This window comes from Colletotrichum chrysophilum, assembly GCF_026319265.1.
Source record: "Colletotrichum chrysophilum strain AFK26 chromosome Unknown scaffold_196, whole genome shotgun sequence".
Taxonomy (NCBI): domain Eukaryota; kingdom Fungi; phylum Ascomycota; class Sordariomycetes; order Glomerellales; family Glomerellaceae; genus Colletotrichum; species Colletotrichum chrysophilum.
The window spans coordinates 22,940-39,134 of NW_026517483.1; the positions used below are offsets into that span (position 1 = coordinate 22,940).

Consider the following 16,195-nt stretch of genomic DNA (forward strand, 5'->3'; position numbering starts at 1 on the left):
CCTCCTCAGCTTCCGCTATGGCCCCGGTGAGCCTATCACTACTTCTCTGGGTAACGAAGACGGACTCCAAACCTCCCCGCGGTGTTACCTGGGAACTTCCTCCATTGCGAGGATGCTGAGCCCAAGTGGGCTGGAGACGCAATTCTTTGTATTTAGATTGGGCTATCCCATACGATGTCTTCATTTGTGATCTTTACCTTTGTCCTTCGATCTCCCCTTACCTACCTCCAAACCATCATCTGTCCGCCAGCACCCTTCCCTCCTTTGTCAATTACCTACTACTGTTCCGCTACCCTGTAGACATAGTCCACGCAATGTTCATCGACCTTGCTGGTAGTTTGGTCAGCTAGGCCTCGGCAACCACAAGAAACACAAACCTTAATAGCACATGTTGGTTGCGCTCGGTTGCTGTACAGCTTTGATGTGTAGAGTGAAGCCTGCCGGTCTGGCACCTGCTGAGGAAGGCGCCCCGACAACATGTAAGTACAAGTCACAATCAATTGATACGTTTCTTGTGCATGGTCGCATCCACAAGCTCCCGCCTACAGCTCGGTCCGGGCTTCGTTCTCATGTCAAATGAATGCAAGTTCATTAAAAGCTGTACCTCAGACTAACTAAGAAACCGAAAATCATCAAGCGCCCGCGAGCCATGTCGCTAGTCTTACAAAACGCCGGTCTCCATCCCTCTTACACGTCCATGCATAGTCAATTGTACATGCTAGTCGTTCATCCCTCTAACCCATGGTCGATCAAATGAGACTCATGTGGTGGCAGCAGCATGTCCACTCGCCGCCAGGCTCCTGCTTCCATACACTGTTGCAGATGCCCTCGGTCGCGACCAGCTTCTTTCCCTTCTGGCGCCATGCGGTGACTTTGTAGACCAAACTCGAGCTCATCAGGTCGATCTCGACGAACTCAGGGTCGTCTTGGATGCGGTATGCCGTCCAGGGTTCCCAGTCGTCAAGGTGCTCTTGCAGGGTGGGCTTCGATTTCGGTGAGTAGACCTTGTCGCCCGGGTGGGAGAGGACGGCGTCCTTGTCGAGGTACTTGCGGAGGGCCTTGGGCTTGTTGTCGCACATGGCGCGCCAGAGAAGCGTCTCGGCCTCGATTGTGTCTTCCTTGTTGCGGGAGTAGATGGTTCCCGACTTCGACTCGTTCTCGTCGCCCATGTTGATGTATGTTTATGTGGCTTATTCGTGTAGTCTTGGTATATTCGGCAACAAAGTTGTCTCTTTTTTCTATCGCGGGGTTCAGTCGAGTGAGAAAAGTTTGACACAGCGCTCGCGCACTTGGGGCTCGATCGCCTTTATGACATCGCCCAGAGCTCTGGCCTCCAGTGACGACTCCAGCTCCAAAAACAGGAAATCCCGGTTGTCGTTGGGCGGATGTGATTGGCGCTGCGGGGTCATGCTTTCGGCACACATTCGTAGCCCCTTGACGTCACACTCGACGGAGGGGCTCAGGCATCTCACTGCGGGGAGCTCTTGACAGGGGTCGGAAGCAGGTTATTTCGCTGGTCGGTGTTCTAGACCATCCCATCAGAACAATGTCAGTTCGCCCTTTCTACGGTCATTTTGTGCGACTCTGATGTAACAGGTGCACTGACGGTCCGGGGACAGCCCGGCTGAGACTTTTCGGATTGCTAGCGCTGGCGGGCGCCGCGACGTTGTAGCCGGCTCAGCCCGCCAGATCGTGGGGCTGGTTGGCTTTGACTTCGATCCGGTGGTCACCTTTGGTGTTTGACGGGGCGCCATTTTGACTTTGGAAACATCTAGACTCTGGTCGACCGAGCTCTCTTCGACGACATGTTTGGAAATTTCCGTACTTGTTTCTTTCACCAAGTCGTTCTCCCTTAACTGCAGCCTGATTACTAGCTGTTCAAACTTGGCTGGAAAGCGGACCACGATGTTGTCTATTGAGACGACGGGGGATTGCATCACAACGTTGTTTATCACAGAAAATGATTCAATTTTCTGAGGCAAAATGATTGCTGTGCTCTCTCTCAGAAAATGACCATGCTGGATTCACAGCAGTCAGACTCACAGTGGAAAGTTGAACGCCGTCGTATGACGTCATCGTTCTTGAACAGGGCTCAGCCCGAGAAAGGAGTGAGCCAAACACCGGTCAACTGCTTCACGACAGACGTGTAATTTTACCATCTTCTGTCGCCAACTTCAAACTTCAGAGGAAGATCAAATTTGATTTGCCTCATCTTATCGACTGCTGCTTCAATGATAACGTTTTAAGTCGGGAGAAGCAAAGGCTGTTGGAGCGGGAGGGGACGAACACAGGCGTGGGTGGACAGATATGTGTGCAAGTCGCACGCGCCGCCGTCCATATCCCAAGTACTCAGTGACCGATTTAAGGAATATTTTATGCTGCGGCCACTTCTGCAACGCGAGGTTTGATCGTTACGATGGCGCTCTTAGTGCCTAAGAAACAGATGACGTCAAGACTGCTAAGCTCAATTTCCCTAGGGGAAGGGAAGCATTGACGGAGATTCTTCGCAGCGAATACGTGTTCCTACCACGCGCATACACCAATGAGAAAACCAGCATCAAGAAGTCTACATCATCTCGAACATGGACGATTGGCAGGACGCGGCATTTTCGACGAGACACGTCCACAACCGAGTCGGCAAATCCAAAGCTGGTGGAGGCCGGGGGCGTCGACGTGGCCGGGCATTCGAAGTAAAACGAACATTTGGAAGATACGAAGTAAAATGCGCAAACGCGAAGAAGCTTGGCGATCAGATCAACATGGCCAAGAATAAAGGGCAGGCTCTTCTACCCACTATGGAGATATTCCGCCTTTCAGACGACGGCCGTGGGCTGTTAGGAAGACTATGTTTGCCTGGTGTTCTTGACGCAAGCCTGGTCTTGACCGGAAGCAGGAAGACTCTCGAAGAGCTGGTTTCCGGCCTCGAAGCTGGGGAGGAAATCACGTCGGAGTCAGAAGTTGAGAACGAACCTGAAGATCGGGCTGAAAATGAAGTCGAGTCTGGTGCTTCGGACGAGGAGCAAGACGCGGAAAGCGATGACAACGCATTTGTCTCGGAGGCTGAAACCAAGGAGAAGAGAAGATTCGAAAGTTTTGAGAAGAACAGCTTCAGGTCACCCAAATTCTGGTTCCAGTGGAAGGGTCAGGTGAAGTCGAATGCGGAATCGAGCATGGCCAAGTCTAATCCGGAAGGAAGTGAAATGGGCAGGGGATATGTCGTCTTTTCTGGAAACGACTGTCGCTCGTTCAAGGGCACAATCACTGTGGATGCCTTGCAGTGGAAGGATGTTTCTTTGTCTGGGTGGAAGGAGGTGACAATGCCTGAGAGGGACGTCGGCTTTGACTGGAAATGAAACACGAGGTGCGATCGAGATATCTTCACTTCCACGGATTCAATGTTCAGATAGACTGTTTCTAGCCATTTCCAAAAGATGGAAGATGTCAGATATGTGGCTTTTAAACTATTTCAGTTGACCAACAAGCTGGACATTCTTTCGAGCCAAGTGCATCCAAACTTCAAGGTACCACGACGAAACAATCTTCCTACGTATTATCATGGCTTCGCAAAGTGATTCTGTTCAACCCTCTCGCAGAAGACCACATGCTGCCTTATCAAGCGTTGATAATGGCCGCTACAACTTACGCAGGAAGGTACTATTGGTGAATTTGACTTTTCATCGACGCACAGCTTTCAAGCATCATCAGACCCAACTCCCCTGTTCTCATCCACGAGTCGATTGGCTTATGCTTGATCTCCGAACCACATGCTAACTCATTCACTCCGATAAGAGAGCAAAAGTATTCCACACCAAGAAAGGTTTTCTGCAAGTATCCACTTCGACTATTCAAGGTGGGCTGAGGCTAACAAAGAACTTCCAGAGAACTGCCACCTGAGATACGTAACATGGTCTATGACCTAGCTCTCGCACGGAGCCAGATTACTATCTATTGGGATCGCTCCGACAAGCGCCTTCGACAAAATCCAGATTGTCGTGTCTTTGGCTCTTTACTGCGCACCTGCAAGACGGTCCATGCCGATGCCAGAGCTATGCTTTACTCAACCACGTTCGAGATCGAGGACATGGAGTACCTTGACATCTGGCTGCAAAGAATCGGACCGAGAGCTGCCAACATACGCGCAATCAAGCTGTCGCAGCCTTTCCAAGGATCCGGTGCTCGCCAACACCCCATACTTGGAAATTTCCCGCTGTGGAGCCAGAAGGACTACAGGGCAACTTCGCGACGAGTTGCTCGACTTCTTAGTCACTGCGAAAATCTTGAAAATTTGGATTTGGGCTTCCGATATACCCTGAGGTACCGGAACACAGCCTTGATCAAGACCAAAGGCAATCCCACACGCTGGGAAGTGGAGGCACGTCTTCTTGCTGAGATGGTGTTCAGCGATTTGTTGACCCTCTTGAAAAAGACCAAGTCTCTTGGCAAGACCTCAGTTCAAGTGGCGAACCTGCCCAAGATTCATCCAAAGAATTTCGAGTACATTTCCCACTATCAGTATGTCACAAACGGAGAGCCTGAGCAAGAGGTGGCTCGTCATATGAAGTTGTTGGTCGAGCGGTACATTTCAGGTTGATGGTCATTCTGTAATAGCGTGTTGCCCAGATGGCTTTTGTACGCCAAAGCATGGTCACTCTCGAATCACAAATACCTAGTAACTTGGAGGTAAAACCTACTGTGACTGAAGCATTCGTTGCATGTTTCCAGTTTTGCTTCCTATCCCCTGTGTGCCGCATGTTGTTGTTGTCCATGTCAAACTTTGCTTGAATTTCGCAATAATAAGCCTTCAAAAGTCGAAACTGGCAAGTGGAGTTTCATCACGCAAGTCATGTCTGTGGCTATTTTGACTCTTATTGGAAACCTTGGTGTTCGCTTTGCCCCTACACAGGAAGGTGTTGTCCGTCCCTCAAGGTGTTGCGGCGAGTGGCACACCTTTCCCACCACCAAAGGCCGGATTTGATGTCCAGATCAACCATCAACAATTTTCTTACCTTCATCTTCAAAGCTTCCGGTACTGACACCAAGCAGCGTTCCAAGAATGCCACGACGGTGCGGCAGGGCGCCAAAAAAGGCAGCTTCGCATCACCCTCGGCGATCTTCAAGGGTGAGGCATAGTTTCCTTCCGAAATATATGGGGCTTCTACAACATTTCCGCCCAATTTTCTTCCACTCATATTCAATATCTCTTTTGTTCTTCTGTGGGGCGGTCACTAATACGTTGTATCGATTGCAGAAAGCTCAATCTCAAAAAGTTGATGCGAGCCCATTTCCATTTCTGTGAGGCTCCCGAGGGCGCAAACCATTCGGTTGTTTGTATTGACGGCAGGAGAAAACTTCCTTTCGAATTGCGGCTTATGGTATACGACCTCGTTCTTTGTAAGCCACTCAAAGTAGATGACCTCCGGGAGGAGGGTTGCCGGTAAAGTGCACTTGAAAGACTCGCAGAGATGGACCGCAGACAGCTAAAGTGCGGGACTAGTATCAACAAGAAATACCAGCCAGAAGATGAACAGCCCCGGGATGGACCAACAGTCTCTATTCTTAGGACTTGCCAGTTGATACATTTAGAAGCTGCCAACTTTTTGTACTCGAGGAAGCTTTTAATTCGCGACCCATGGAGGCCCATGTGGTCGTGCTGGGACTGGCTGAAGAGAATTGGTCCTCTGAACCGAAGCAACCTCCGGTCCCTGTCTTTGAGCTATTCTTTAGAATATTCGCCCGGGGATGTCAATCGCGAGAATTATCGGGAGTATTTGGGAAAGATCGGACGACGTCTCGTCGAATCGACGCAACTCCAGAAGTTCAGCACTTCGTTTCGATTTGACACCACCGGCATCCGTCTAAGTCATCCACCTACCGACGAGTCCGAATCCAACCATTGGACTCTGGATGCCTGCAAGGTTGCAGAACTACTCTACGATGGCTTTCGACCATTGATCTCACGTGCGATATCCAATGGCAGGCCATTTGAGGACATTTCCAAGATTCTGGCACCATGTAATGAGTCTTTTCGCTTTTACAGGATAGAACGCGAAAAGATATTGCACGAGTGCACAGAAGAACAAGCCAACGAGGCCAAAGCGGCAATGGTTGAACACATGATGTGTCTGCTGAAGAGAAACATGTTGTATCGGAGAAAGGAAATTCGCAACCTCTCTTAGTTGATAGAGTTGAGGCAGGCATACGGATGGTTTGGAATGGGCGAAATGACTACTTCTTGGTTTCTTCGATTCTTTTGGGCAGTGAACGTCTTTAGAATATCAGAGTAGCGCGACTTTATGACAGTCTTGTGCTTTCCGCGACTTCGCGAGTTGCTCGTAGTGGGAGTACACAGTGCTGGCAAAGTCTGCTTTGCTATGAAAATGACGCGATCACCTTGATGAAAAAATTGAAGAAATGTGAAATGATAGAAGTCCCAGGATCTTCTAGGTGGTTGGGAAGGGTCTTTACCTTTGGTTAAACCTTCGTCAATATTAGACAAGGCGAAGTCAAGTGCCTAGTCAAAAATACGCCCACATGAATCACGTTTAATCCAAAGTTGCTTCCTGGATCAACAACCCTGTTAGTTAGGGCTAGAAACAAGACAGTAGAACTCAAGAGATCAAAGCAATCTCTCAAGGTAAGTGGGGTTTCAAGTTTTCTTGTCACTTGTGGCCTCGAATGACGTTTTCACCTGTTGTGAATTTGATTTTCTAGCACATCACCACAAGAAGCGCTGTGCTGCAGTCAATTAACTAAAATTCTTCATAATGTCTCGACGCAGCCGTAGGCTGCTTGGGCTGACATCTCCGAGTCAGCCGTTTCCAGTTACGAATGAAGCCGATGAAGATGATCTTAACCTTTCCAAAACAACGCCCAAGTTGGAGAGAAAGTTTCCCGAACAGCTAGGATACTTGACCAATGCTGAATCACCAAAGGAGGTAAAGTGGTTTCCAAGATTCATCTTGGGAGTTAGCATTTCCGAGGCCCTTTCATTGCTGCTCGATTCCGTCTTTCCGTCTCCTGCTTGGTATTGCTGCTGCACAACAACACACACACACCACAGCCAGATGATTCAAAGGACCCCGAGGTTCGCCCATCCTCATCGTTGTAAGTCTTCAGTACCCTCAATTGCCATGACCAAAGTCTTGACTCCCCTCATTAGAAAACTTCCTATTGAGTTGCGATACATGATTTACCAACTGGTTGTCGTTAATCACCTCGTCATAGAGGGCTATGAAAAGGAAGGCTGCTGGTAAATGTTATCTCATGGGACTTTGCGTACTAGAAGCTAACAGTTATGGCCAGCATCAACAAAGAACATGTGATAATGCCCGGCCCTTTTTACCCGACTGCTTCTCTTTTGAGAACCTGCAGGATATTGCACGAGGAGGCCACCAAATTTATATACTCGAGAGACTTTTTCGTAATCCAGCACCCTCTTGACTATACGTATCTGCACACTGGTCAGATGGGACGTCTCTTAGGTTGGCTTGAGAAGATCGGTCCCAAAAGCCGGAGCTATCTACGATCTATCACGTTTAAGACTTATCGCGAACTAGGCTTTCGAGGGCCCAGAAAGAGCGGTGGTGATGCAAATTATCGAATTCGCTCAGTCATGGTTGCTAAGCTTTTGGCGAATTCGGCGAATCTCCAAAGGCTCACAACTTTACACACCTACAACACGAGCCCAGTTACACGCAGATGGGCTCATCCACCTTCAAAAGAATCCAAGTCCAAAGACTGGACCCACAGAGCCTGCATGATCGCGGAAATCATGTACAAAGATTTCGGGCCGATGATATCTCAGGCGATAGAAAGTGGCAAACCCCTGGATGACATTCTAAAGCTTTTGATGCCTCGCGAGAAATCTTTCGAATGGTATCACGTCGGAAGACGCATAATGCCGTCAGCTCGCTGGACCCAGAAGCAGGTAGATGAGGGAAAGGCAGCTATGGCTGAACATATGATGCTCCTGTTGAAAAAGAACCTTGCGTATCAGAGAAAAGAAGGCTGGGTTCGGAATTAGATCCGAGGTCTTCAGCTGTACTAAAGACAGCACGCAAGATGTGGCCACGCGAGGAAGTTCACTCGGGGAGACAACTGCAATCAGCTACGGAACAAAAGGAGCAGAACACGACTCCTTCATTATTCATGCAGCTTAACTAATAATTCCCCCAAGTCCTGAACTTGTTACATCCAATAGACCTAACGTTAAGCAACTTGTGCCATGAGACAAACTGAGACGTCGATTAGTTCATCAAGGTGGACGACTCGCAGGCTTCACAATAAGTTTTTTGTTGTTCCTGCAGGCACGTATTCATAACAGCCAAGCTGCCACTTTCGACGGCCGTCCAAATCAAGTAATAGCCGCCGAACTTCCCGAACTACACGACACATCTTGCAACCTGACTCGCACAAGCTTTCATGTCACTCGCCTCCCACCCAGCTAAACCCGCCGGGGAGGCGGAGCCGATGGGGCCGAGCACCGGAGAAGGTCCGTTCGGGGCTCGGGTGGGTGTGGGACTCTCAAACAAGATACGATTTCGTCCTATCCAACCTCCGGACGAAGACGCCCATTGGCGGTAAGCATCTCATCGCCAATTGAACGTCATCGAATGTTAGGTTTGAATTCTCGGCAAGCATACTTCTGTACACGAAACACCCAGTAAACACCCTAGCCAAAGGCAGAATCCTTCAGAGAAACTGATCGTCGTTTCTTGCTTGCGCTGCTGTATCGAAGGAGGTTGGCACGGTAGGATGGCTTCCATACTTTCCTTCAACTGGACCAATGTTGGCTGGACCTTTTCAGGCACGAAACCATGGTGAGATTGGGATGGTTCTCGGAGCCGGTCATGGAAGCTGTCTCGCCCGAACGAGTCTGGAAGTCGCATGAACCGGCGATGGCGACACACGGCATCCCACTGCCTTGCATGTTCCCCTTTACAACTGACCGGGTAGTCGAAACCCAGTGAACTTGCAGGCATGCCGATCTGACATGTATTCTCTCATGGGGAACTGGAAATGAACCGGATTCGAGTCATTGGCAGACACAAGGATCGTAGGAATATCCATGCTCCGCTTCTGAGACCTCGTGGGATGGAGGGATGGGCAAGTTTGCATCTAGCGGCAACTCTATCTCGCCGAGCACTGGGCACACGTTACCGCCCACCGGTCACCTGCTGGCTATGCCTGTGGGAGCGGTTCGGTGCCGGTTGTTAGCAATTCGCTTTCCAAAGGTTGAATTTCGTCCAGCAAAAACCTAGCGGCATTCTTTTTTGATGATATTCAAAGTCTAGCGATTGCTAGTGATCACGCATGTCCTTGGCTTCACAGCGAGAAGATGAACCAGAGACCAACTCGACCCTGTGATAAGTAATGAGATGGTATATCGGTAGCGACGATCGCTCGAGCAGACCGTTCACACATCGCTCTCGGCCTCGAATAACGTGAGCCCCGCGGCGGGCGAGGGTTCCCTGCGGGCGGGGAAGAAGGCGGACAACGATGGATCCTACCGACGACGACCCGACAATGGGGACGGTACCGAAAATTGGTGGCAGCCCCGTAGTGACAAACACGACATTGCCAGCCGTGAATGCCAGCGAAACGAGACAGCCGCTTGTCTTCGGGGTTACGTTAACTGCGTTGTTCTTGGCGTCTGTCGTCACCGCATTGAGGATATACGTCCGACGGTGGAGGTTAAGAAGATGGGGGCCTGATGATACTGCCCTTGTTTTCTCATACGTACGTATTGTGTGCGATTTGGGTTGGAACGACGATGCTGACGGGACTGGCAGGTCCTTGTATTTGTTACCGGCCTGTTGATGCTAATCAACACACATTACGGAGACGGCCTCCATAAGGCCACCCTCACGCGCGAAAACTACCTCAAAACTCAAGAGATTGCCATCGCCGCTGTTGCCGTATACCAAGCTGTAAGTTGCATAACCAGAGGTTCCATCGGACAAGAACCATCCTGGGAGAAGAACGATCACTAAACACTATACAGGCAATGCCCCTCATCAAATCCACCTTTCTACTTCAGTACCGACGAGTCTTTCCACTGCCGCCATTTCAAAAGCTTTGCAACATATTCTTAATATTCATAATGACCTTCGGGTTCACGCAGGTGGTGTCGCTCTGCTTCGCCTGCGTTCCATTACGAGCCCTATGGGACCTCTCAGTTCAGGGCAAATGCTTTAGGTTGTTGGACTGGTGGTATGCTGGATCGGCGATAAACCTGATTACAGACATCATCATCTTCGTTATGCCCGTTCCTCTGCTGAGGACTCTTGCCGTGCCATTGAGACAAAAGGTTGTTCTCATGGCGACGTTTGGTCTCGGGTTCTTGTACGTAAAAATGTGGCAAGGTTCAGGCGGCGCTTGGCTAACGACTTTGACAGCACGTGTGCAATATCTGTCATACGACTTACAACACTCAAGTCGTCGGCGACATCGACTGACCCGACGTACAATACCGTCGTTGCCGGCATATGGTCGATAACAGAACTATGCTGCGCCATCATCTGCGTCTGTATACCGACCCTGCGGCCGTTGCTGGGTACCCAGAGCCTGAGCCCGGTGATTAAACGGACGTATGTGCAGAGGAACCTGGAAGATAGCGCAGACACGGAATTGTACACGCAGTCCGATGGAGCCACCACGTCACAGAAGAGGCGATCTCGACCTGTTTCTCACACATCGCAGTACGCGATCGAGGATGCAGAGAGTCCTCGAGTCGTGGACGAGTACGCTCGAAGCTTGTCTGGGGTGACGATTCCGCCTGCGATACATATCGATGAGGTCCACGAAGCGCGGACGGAGCTGAGGACCCGGGATACTTTCAAGACGCGAGAGGAATTGAAAGCGGCCATGACGATGACTTTGCCCCTGACGAGGGTCGACACGGATGACGGCGTCGAGTTTCTGATGCTCGAGGCACCGGGCCATGAGCCGGAACTGCCTACGCCGCTGAAGCCGCCACCAAGACGGCATACGGATAGGGGGAATCGGCAGAGCCAGGGTGATTATTTTGGAGCTGTTGTATGGGAGTCATCGGGTGAACCGAAAGCTGAAGATTCGACCGACGTGAGTCCAAAGGATCAAGGGGATGGCCCGTCATGAAAAGTGTTTGGTGGTCGACCATTCGGATCTTAACGGGCGGCGAGTGGATCGTTGGAGTCTTCAACGCCCAGGACTATGGCCGCCATGTGAGTATCTATTGCGTCCAGGGAGCATTTCCGGCAACATCCAGCAAGCGGGCTTTTGGAATATACTTCTCGGCGGCCGCTATGAACGACATGGCGGATAGGTGACGCTGCTGTTCTGTTGAGACATTAGCACAACTCGACGACGAAGGACATCAGTTGCCTACCATGAAGAGAGTAAAATCCGAGAAGAGAAACTGATGGGGAAGTTTCTACCGCTACCGAAGTCCAGCAGGAAAACGAAAATGGTGAAAGAGACTCATGTCGGATGATAGCTCCAGGGTGATAACCTCAGGCTACCTCCCTCAGGCTACGTAGTCAAACATTGACAGGCAACGAGTTGGACGCTAGCGCACATCGTTACCGGTTCGAACGAAGAACTGGATCTCATTGGATCATAGTCCAGCGGAAAACTTCAGCCTAAAGTCTTCGTTGCTAGATGGCCGTCAATGCTGTTGGGAGCATTGGACTCACTATTCGGAACCCCGAACTTGCGATACCTGATCCGAACATCCGGACTGCCAGTCAGCAACCTGTACTCGGCGTAACGAACCCTCAAAGTCAGCTAGCAACATTAAACTTACAAATAAGCATCTTCCCTGCCTGACGAACATCTGGGGTCGAAAGGAAGAACTTGGGGATAATCCGGCAAACGGCACTGCAGGCACTATGACAACGCAGAACGCCATCAACGAAGAGGGAAGGTCATCAACCACGCCGACCGAGAGACTTTTGACGGGCTGAAAGTATGAAGTATTGAAAGTCGAATAGATAAGAAGAAAAGTCCTGATTATCGACAACCTAAAATCTGACGTGCTCTCGTACGTGAGCCAACCGCCTTCATGAACAAAGATTTAGAAGCCGTCTGTCGTGGCAAAGCCAATATCACCCGGAAGAAAATTTCTTAAAAATCGGATCCTGCAACAGAAAGCCTCTTCCTGATTATCAATAATCTCCTAGCAATCAACATCGAAACCGAGCCTCATACTCATCTGTTAGCGCCCAGCCCCCATGCACCTCGCTTTCTCTAATACCAGAAACCTCATGTGCCCCCACACCTGAGCGCAAGGCGCATTTCCATCCCATGCAGAGGCAGACTCAACCAGGCCCGCCAGATCGTCCCAAATGACACTCCGCGCCAATCTGTTGCCCGCCAGAGCCCAGAAAACGGGGCCCGTCAGGGGTGCGGGTGTGAGAGTGTGCGGTCGTTCCAGAAGCCTGGGCCCAGCCTGCTGGCGCTGCTGGCGTGTCACCTCGTCTTGGCAGGCGGCAGTGAAGTTTTGACAGACGGACAGGGCGGGAAATTATGGAGCCCGTCAGACATGAAAAGAATCTCAGCATTCGAAGAATGAGTCGAAGAAAGGGCAGATCCGTCAGTAGGGGGAGAAGACCATCCATGGGTTAACTCTATTCGGTGGATACGCGTATGCTTAGATGTTAGTGCTATCAATTCGGCCGGCGGCTTATGCAGTGGGAAACCGAGACCGAAGAGACCATTTTTGGGGCTGTGTTCCCACTTTGTGCAGGGCCAGGGAGGAAGAATAAGCACGTTATCCAGTATTAGCGCCAACGCAGTGAGTGTCTGGCCTTGTTTGTATTACTGCGTAAGATAACCACAATTGCCCAACCCGCCCCCTAAAAACCGAGACCGAAACAGAACCACCGCAAATTGTGCGTGAGAAGATCCGCTCCAGCCAGCCCGCAAACCCGCCGAAAAAAGAGGCTGCGGCTGATGGCTGTGCTTGTTCCCTGGAGATTGACGAGCGAAAAGGCCCGGTGTTATGGGAATTGAGGTATCAAACTCTACCGAATACGTGGAAAAGATGCAATGCGGATTTCGTCTTGGTATATAGACGGCCGCGAGGCCCGGCGATGTGTTGATGTTTTTGGAGGAACACCAAGACACTCAAGACAAGACAACTCAACCCAGTCTACAAGACTCAAGGCTCAAGATTTCCAATTCCAATTTTCCCATTTGCCTTGCAAGAGTCTGATATCCGAACATCACCGATCTTGGATACCATCAACACCACAAAGATACCCACTCCGACCCCATTTCGAACATCACCAACATCAACACCGCCAAGATGAACGCCCTCTTCTCCAGCAAACTCAAGTTCCCCATCCACATGGTCCAGCTCCTACTCGTAGCAGCGGCCCTCGGTCTCTCAGTAGCACGCATCTTCATGCCGAACCGTCCCAGGGGTAGATCAGGCACAATGGCACTAGGCATGGTAAGCCTCCTCTTCCCACCATCCCCACCTCCAAACCAACACTCAACTAACACTCTCCCCCCCACAGTCCGCAAAGTCCCTCGCCATCATCCTCTACCAAGTCCTCACCGAACACGTCCCCGCCTTCCACCGCTGGGCCTCGCTCAAGGCCAACCTCATCCTCAACGCCATGGAGATCGTCTTCTGGGCCGCGGTCGTCTACATGGGCATCCAGTCCCAAACCCAGCAGTCCTGCATCGGCACCTCCTGCACCATCGGCTGGGTCGTCGTCGTCCTCGGCATCCTGCTCTCCATGGTCGCCGGCTACGCCACCATCATCGCCTGGCTCGACTTCCGCTACTTCAAGAAGAACGGCGTCCGCCGCGGCGCCATGGGCCACGACGCCGCGCCCCTTGAGAGCCGCTGCGAGGACCAGAGCGTCGAGAGCGTGCAGATCCAGGAGGTGCGCCGCGAGCAGAGGAAGAACGGCGAGGAGCAGAGGTACGCGACCGCGGCGTACGGACAACAGACCCAGGGATACACCCACCAGCAACAGCAACAGTATGCGCAGCAGCAGGCGTACCAGCCGGCGTACCCTCAGCAGACATACGGACAGCAGTACACCCAGCAAGGATACGGAAGACAGTAATTGGATAATAGACGGGATAGATGATGACGAACATGTGCGGAGCAATTCGCGGGGAATCAAGGCGGCGGGTATGGTAAGGGATTGTTTCATTTGTTATACCAGCGAAGCGGGTTTTGTGAAAGGGGATCATGCACGGGAACAGCATGATCAAAGACGGGCGTAAACAATAGAAGGGGGATTCGGGATCATCTCCTTTGTAGAATCATTTACACAGCGAAACCTCGATCAGAGGCAAGACAATGAGACAACTTGAGTCGAAAACAATTGCCAGTCGCGCATTTGCAACAAGTCGAAAGGTGAACTTACCAAGCGATCATCTTCTGTACCCACCCCGATGGCCACCGCCAAGCAAGCTATTGAGAGCACCACTCAATGAGAACTTATTCGGCTCCTGCGAGCTGCGACGTCTGACCTGGCCCCGAGCCCGTGCTCTGTCCATGGCAACCCGCCTCTCTTCCGCCCGGGTCAAGATCGGTCCATATTCAGAAGGTCGTCGCCGGCGGCGAGGTCCCTGGTCGGTGCGAGTGCGGGAGCGGGAACGGACCCGAGATGATCTGCGTCTCGAACGCCCGCTCTCATCTCTGCGTCGGGGTTGCTCTGGAGGTGGATCATGCGGTGATACTGGCGATTCGACTCGTACCTGCTCCTGCTCAGGGCCCTGATCCTGATCATACTCTTGCTCAATCTCCCGCTCATACTCCTGCTCATACTCGTGCGCGTACTCCTGCTCATACTGCTCGTACTCCTGCGTGTGCGCATGGCCTTGTTCATACTCTTGCGTATGTGCATGGTCTTGCTCATGCTGATGCTCATACTCCTTTCGGTTGCCCCATTCGCTGAGACTCACCTGTTCCTCTTCACCCCTCAACCCAGCATCGTAAAACAATCCCACAGCCTCGGGATGCGCCGTCGTGAAGACAAGCCAAAACCTCTGGTCCCTAATTGTCGGGATGTTCGCATTCCTCAAATTCATACCAAACTTGTTGACGTCCTCCTTACACATCTGCTCCAATAGCCAGATGGCATCGCCTCCTAACCTCTCCTTGTACCGCCAGCTCTGGTTGTACCGCGGGTTGATGTACACTTGTGCAATCTGTTCGAGTTGAGCTGCCGGGGTCAAGACGGCCGTGGTAACATCATCACACCCAAAGTTGAAGTGACAAGCGTCCAGCCGTTCAAACCTGTGATTGTCGTCTGTCTCGAGGTACTTCACCTGGATCGTCCACGTGTCTCCATCGACGGGGACGCCAATCTCGTTGGGCTTGGATGGGTATAACATCATGCCGCCGGCCACGGCCCATGAAGCCAGCACGTCTGTAGTGTGGGATGGGCAGACGATGCTGACGTGCGTTGGCTTGCGTCTGTCACAGCCAAAGGCCACCATGGCGGCCGTGCCGCAGACGGCGTACTGCACATGGGAGAAGGTGTGCCCGATACGGTGGAGTACTTCGAACAAGGTTGATTTGGACATGCGAAGAGGCGGTGATGGAGGGAGAGAGACATCGGTGTAATGGCTGTCTGCGATAGATGGAGCATATTGCATGGTTGCGGAGGTCTCTAGTAAGAAAGCCTGGTAGCTGTAGTCAGACTTGGGTGAGGGTAGGGGAGGGCGCCGTTTGTATCGCCAGTATGGGGGAGTCGGAAGCAGACTGAAAGCTTTGATCTTCTCTGCGCGAGAGATGGTTGAGGTTTTCACGCGGTCGTTGCCTGGAGACTGTGTAGCAGATCTGGTGGAATGATGTTCGCTGGCCTGGCTAGGCGGCCGAAGACGGAGGAGACAAAAGAGACGGCTGAGGGTGTTCGAACGATAGCGACGTCGCATCCCGTGGACGTCTGAGGGATTCCGGAGAAGGGGTATTTGACAAAGTGCTTGTTGCCGAAGATTGCAGTGTCGCTTTTCGCGATTTGATTTAGTCTCTGTCATGGTCAAGTTGGTGCTGTACACGATATAAGTAAAAGCTTGAGAGATGCCCGTCCACTACTCGAGTGTCTGAGCACCGTCGTTGTCTCTGGACAATGGAGTAATAGTAGCGCTTCTACGTTGTTCTGGACCATTGTCAGCCACGAGAGAAGAGCGGAGAATATCGGAACTGGGACTTGTTGATGAACAAAGAACCGTCCATAACCATCTC

General features: G+C 51.4%; 4 protein-coding genes across 4 annotated transcripts; 2 read left to right on the forward strand and 2 right to left on the reverse strand.

Moving 5' to 3' along the window:
- Nucleotides 1–749: 749 nt before the first annotated feature.
- On the reverse strand, nt 750–1,169 carry COL26b_012919 (uncharacterized protein; the record flags this gene model as incomplete). Its single annotated transcript, XM_053185553.1, has 1 exon — nt 750–1,169. The coding sequence occupies one exon, from the start codon at nt 1,167–1,169 to the stop codon at nt 750–752; it is 420 nt and encodes a 139-aa protein (XP_053030498.1).
- Nucleotides 1,170–2,759: 1,590 nt separating this feature from the next.
- On the forward strand, nt 2,760–3,353 carry COL26b_012920 (uncharacterized protein; the record flags this gene model as incomplete). The annotated part of the gene is made up of 1 exon (XM_053185554.1): nt 2,760–3,353. One exon carries the CDS (start codon nt 2,760–2,762, stop codon nt 3,351–3,353), a length of 594 nt encoding a protein of 197 aa, XP_053030499.1.
- Nucleotides 3,354–13,288: 9,935 nt separating this feature from the next.
- COL26b_012921 (uncharacterized protein) lies at nt 13,289–14,063 on the forward strand (the record flags this gene model as incomplete). The annotated part of the gene is made up of 2 exons (XM_053185555.1): nt 13,289–13,435; nt 13,503–14,063. The coding sequence occupies 2 exons, from the start codon at nt 13,289–13,291 to the stop codon at nt 14,061–14,063; spliced, it is 708 nt and encodes a 235-aa protein (XP_053030500.1).
- A 465-nt stretch (nt 14,064–14,528) lies between these two features.
- COL26b_012922 (uncharacterized protein) lies at nt 14,529–15,606 on the reverse strand (the record flags this gene model as incomplete). The annotated part of the gene is made up of 2 exons (XM_053185556.1): nt 14,529–14,660; nt 14,704–15,606. 2 exons carry the CDS (start codon nt 15,604–15,606, stop codon nt 14,529–14,531), a joined length of 1,035 nt encoding a protein of 344 aa, XP_053030501.1.
- Nucleotides 15,607–16,195: the final 589 nt, after the last annotated feature.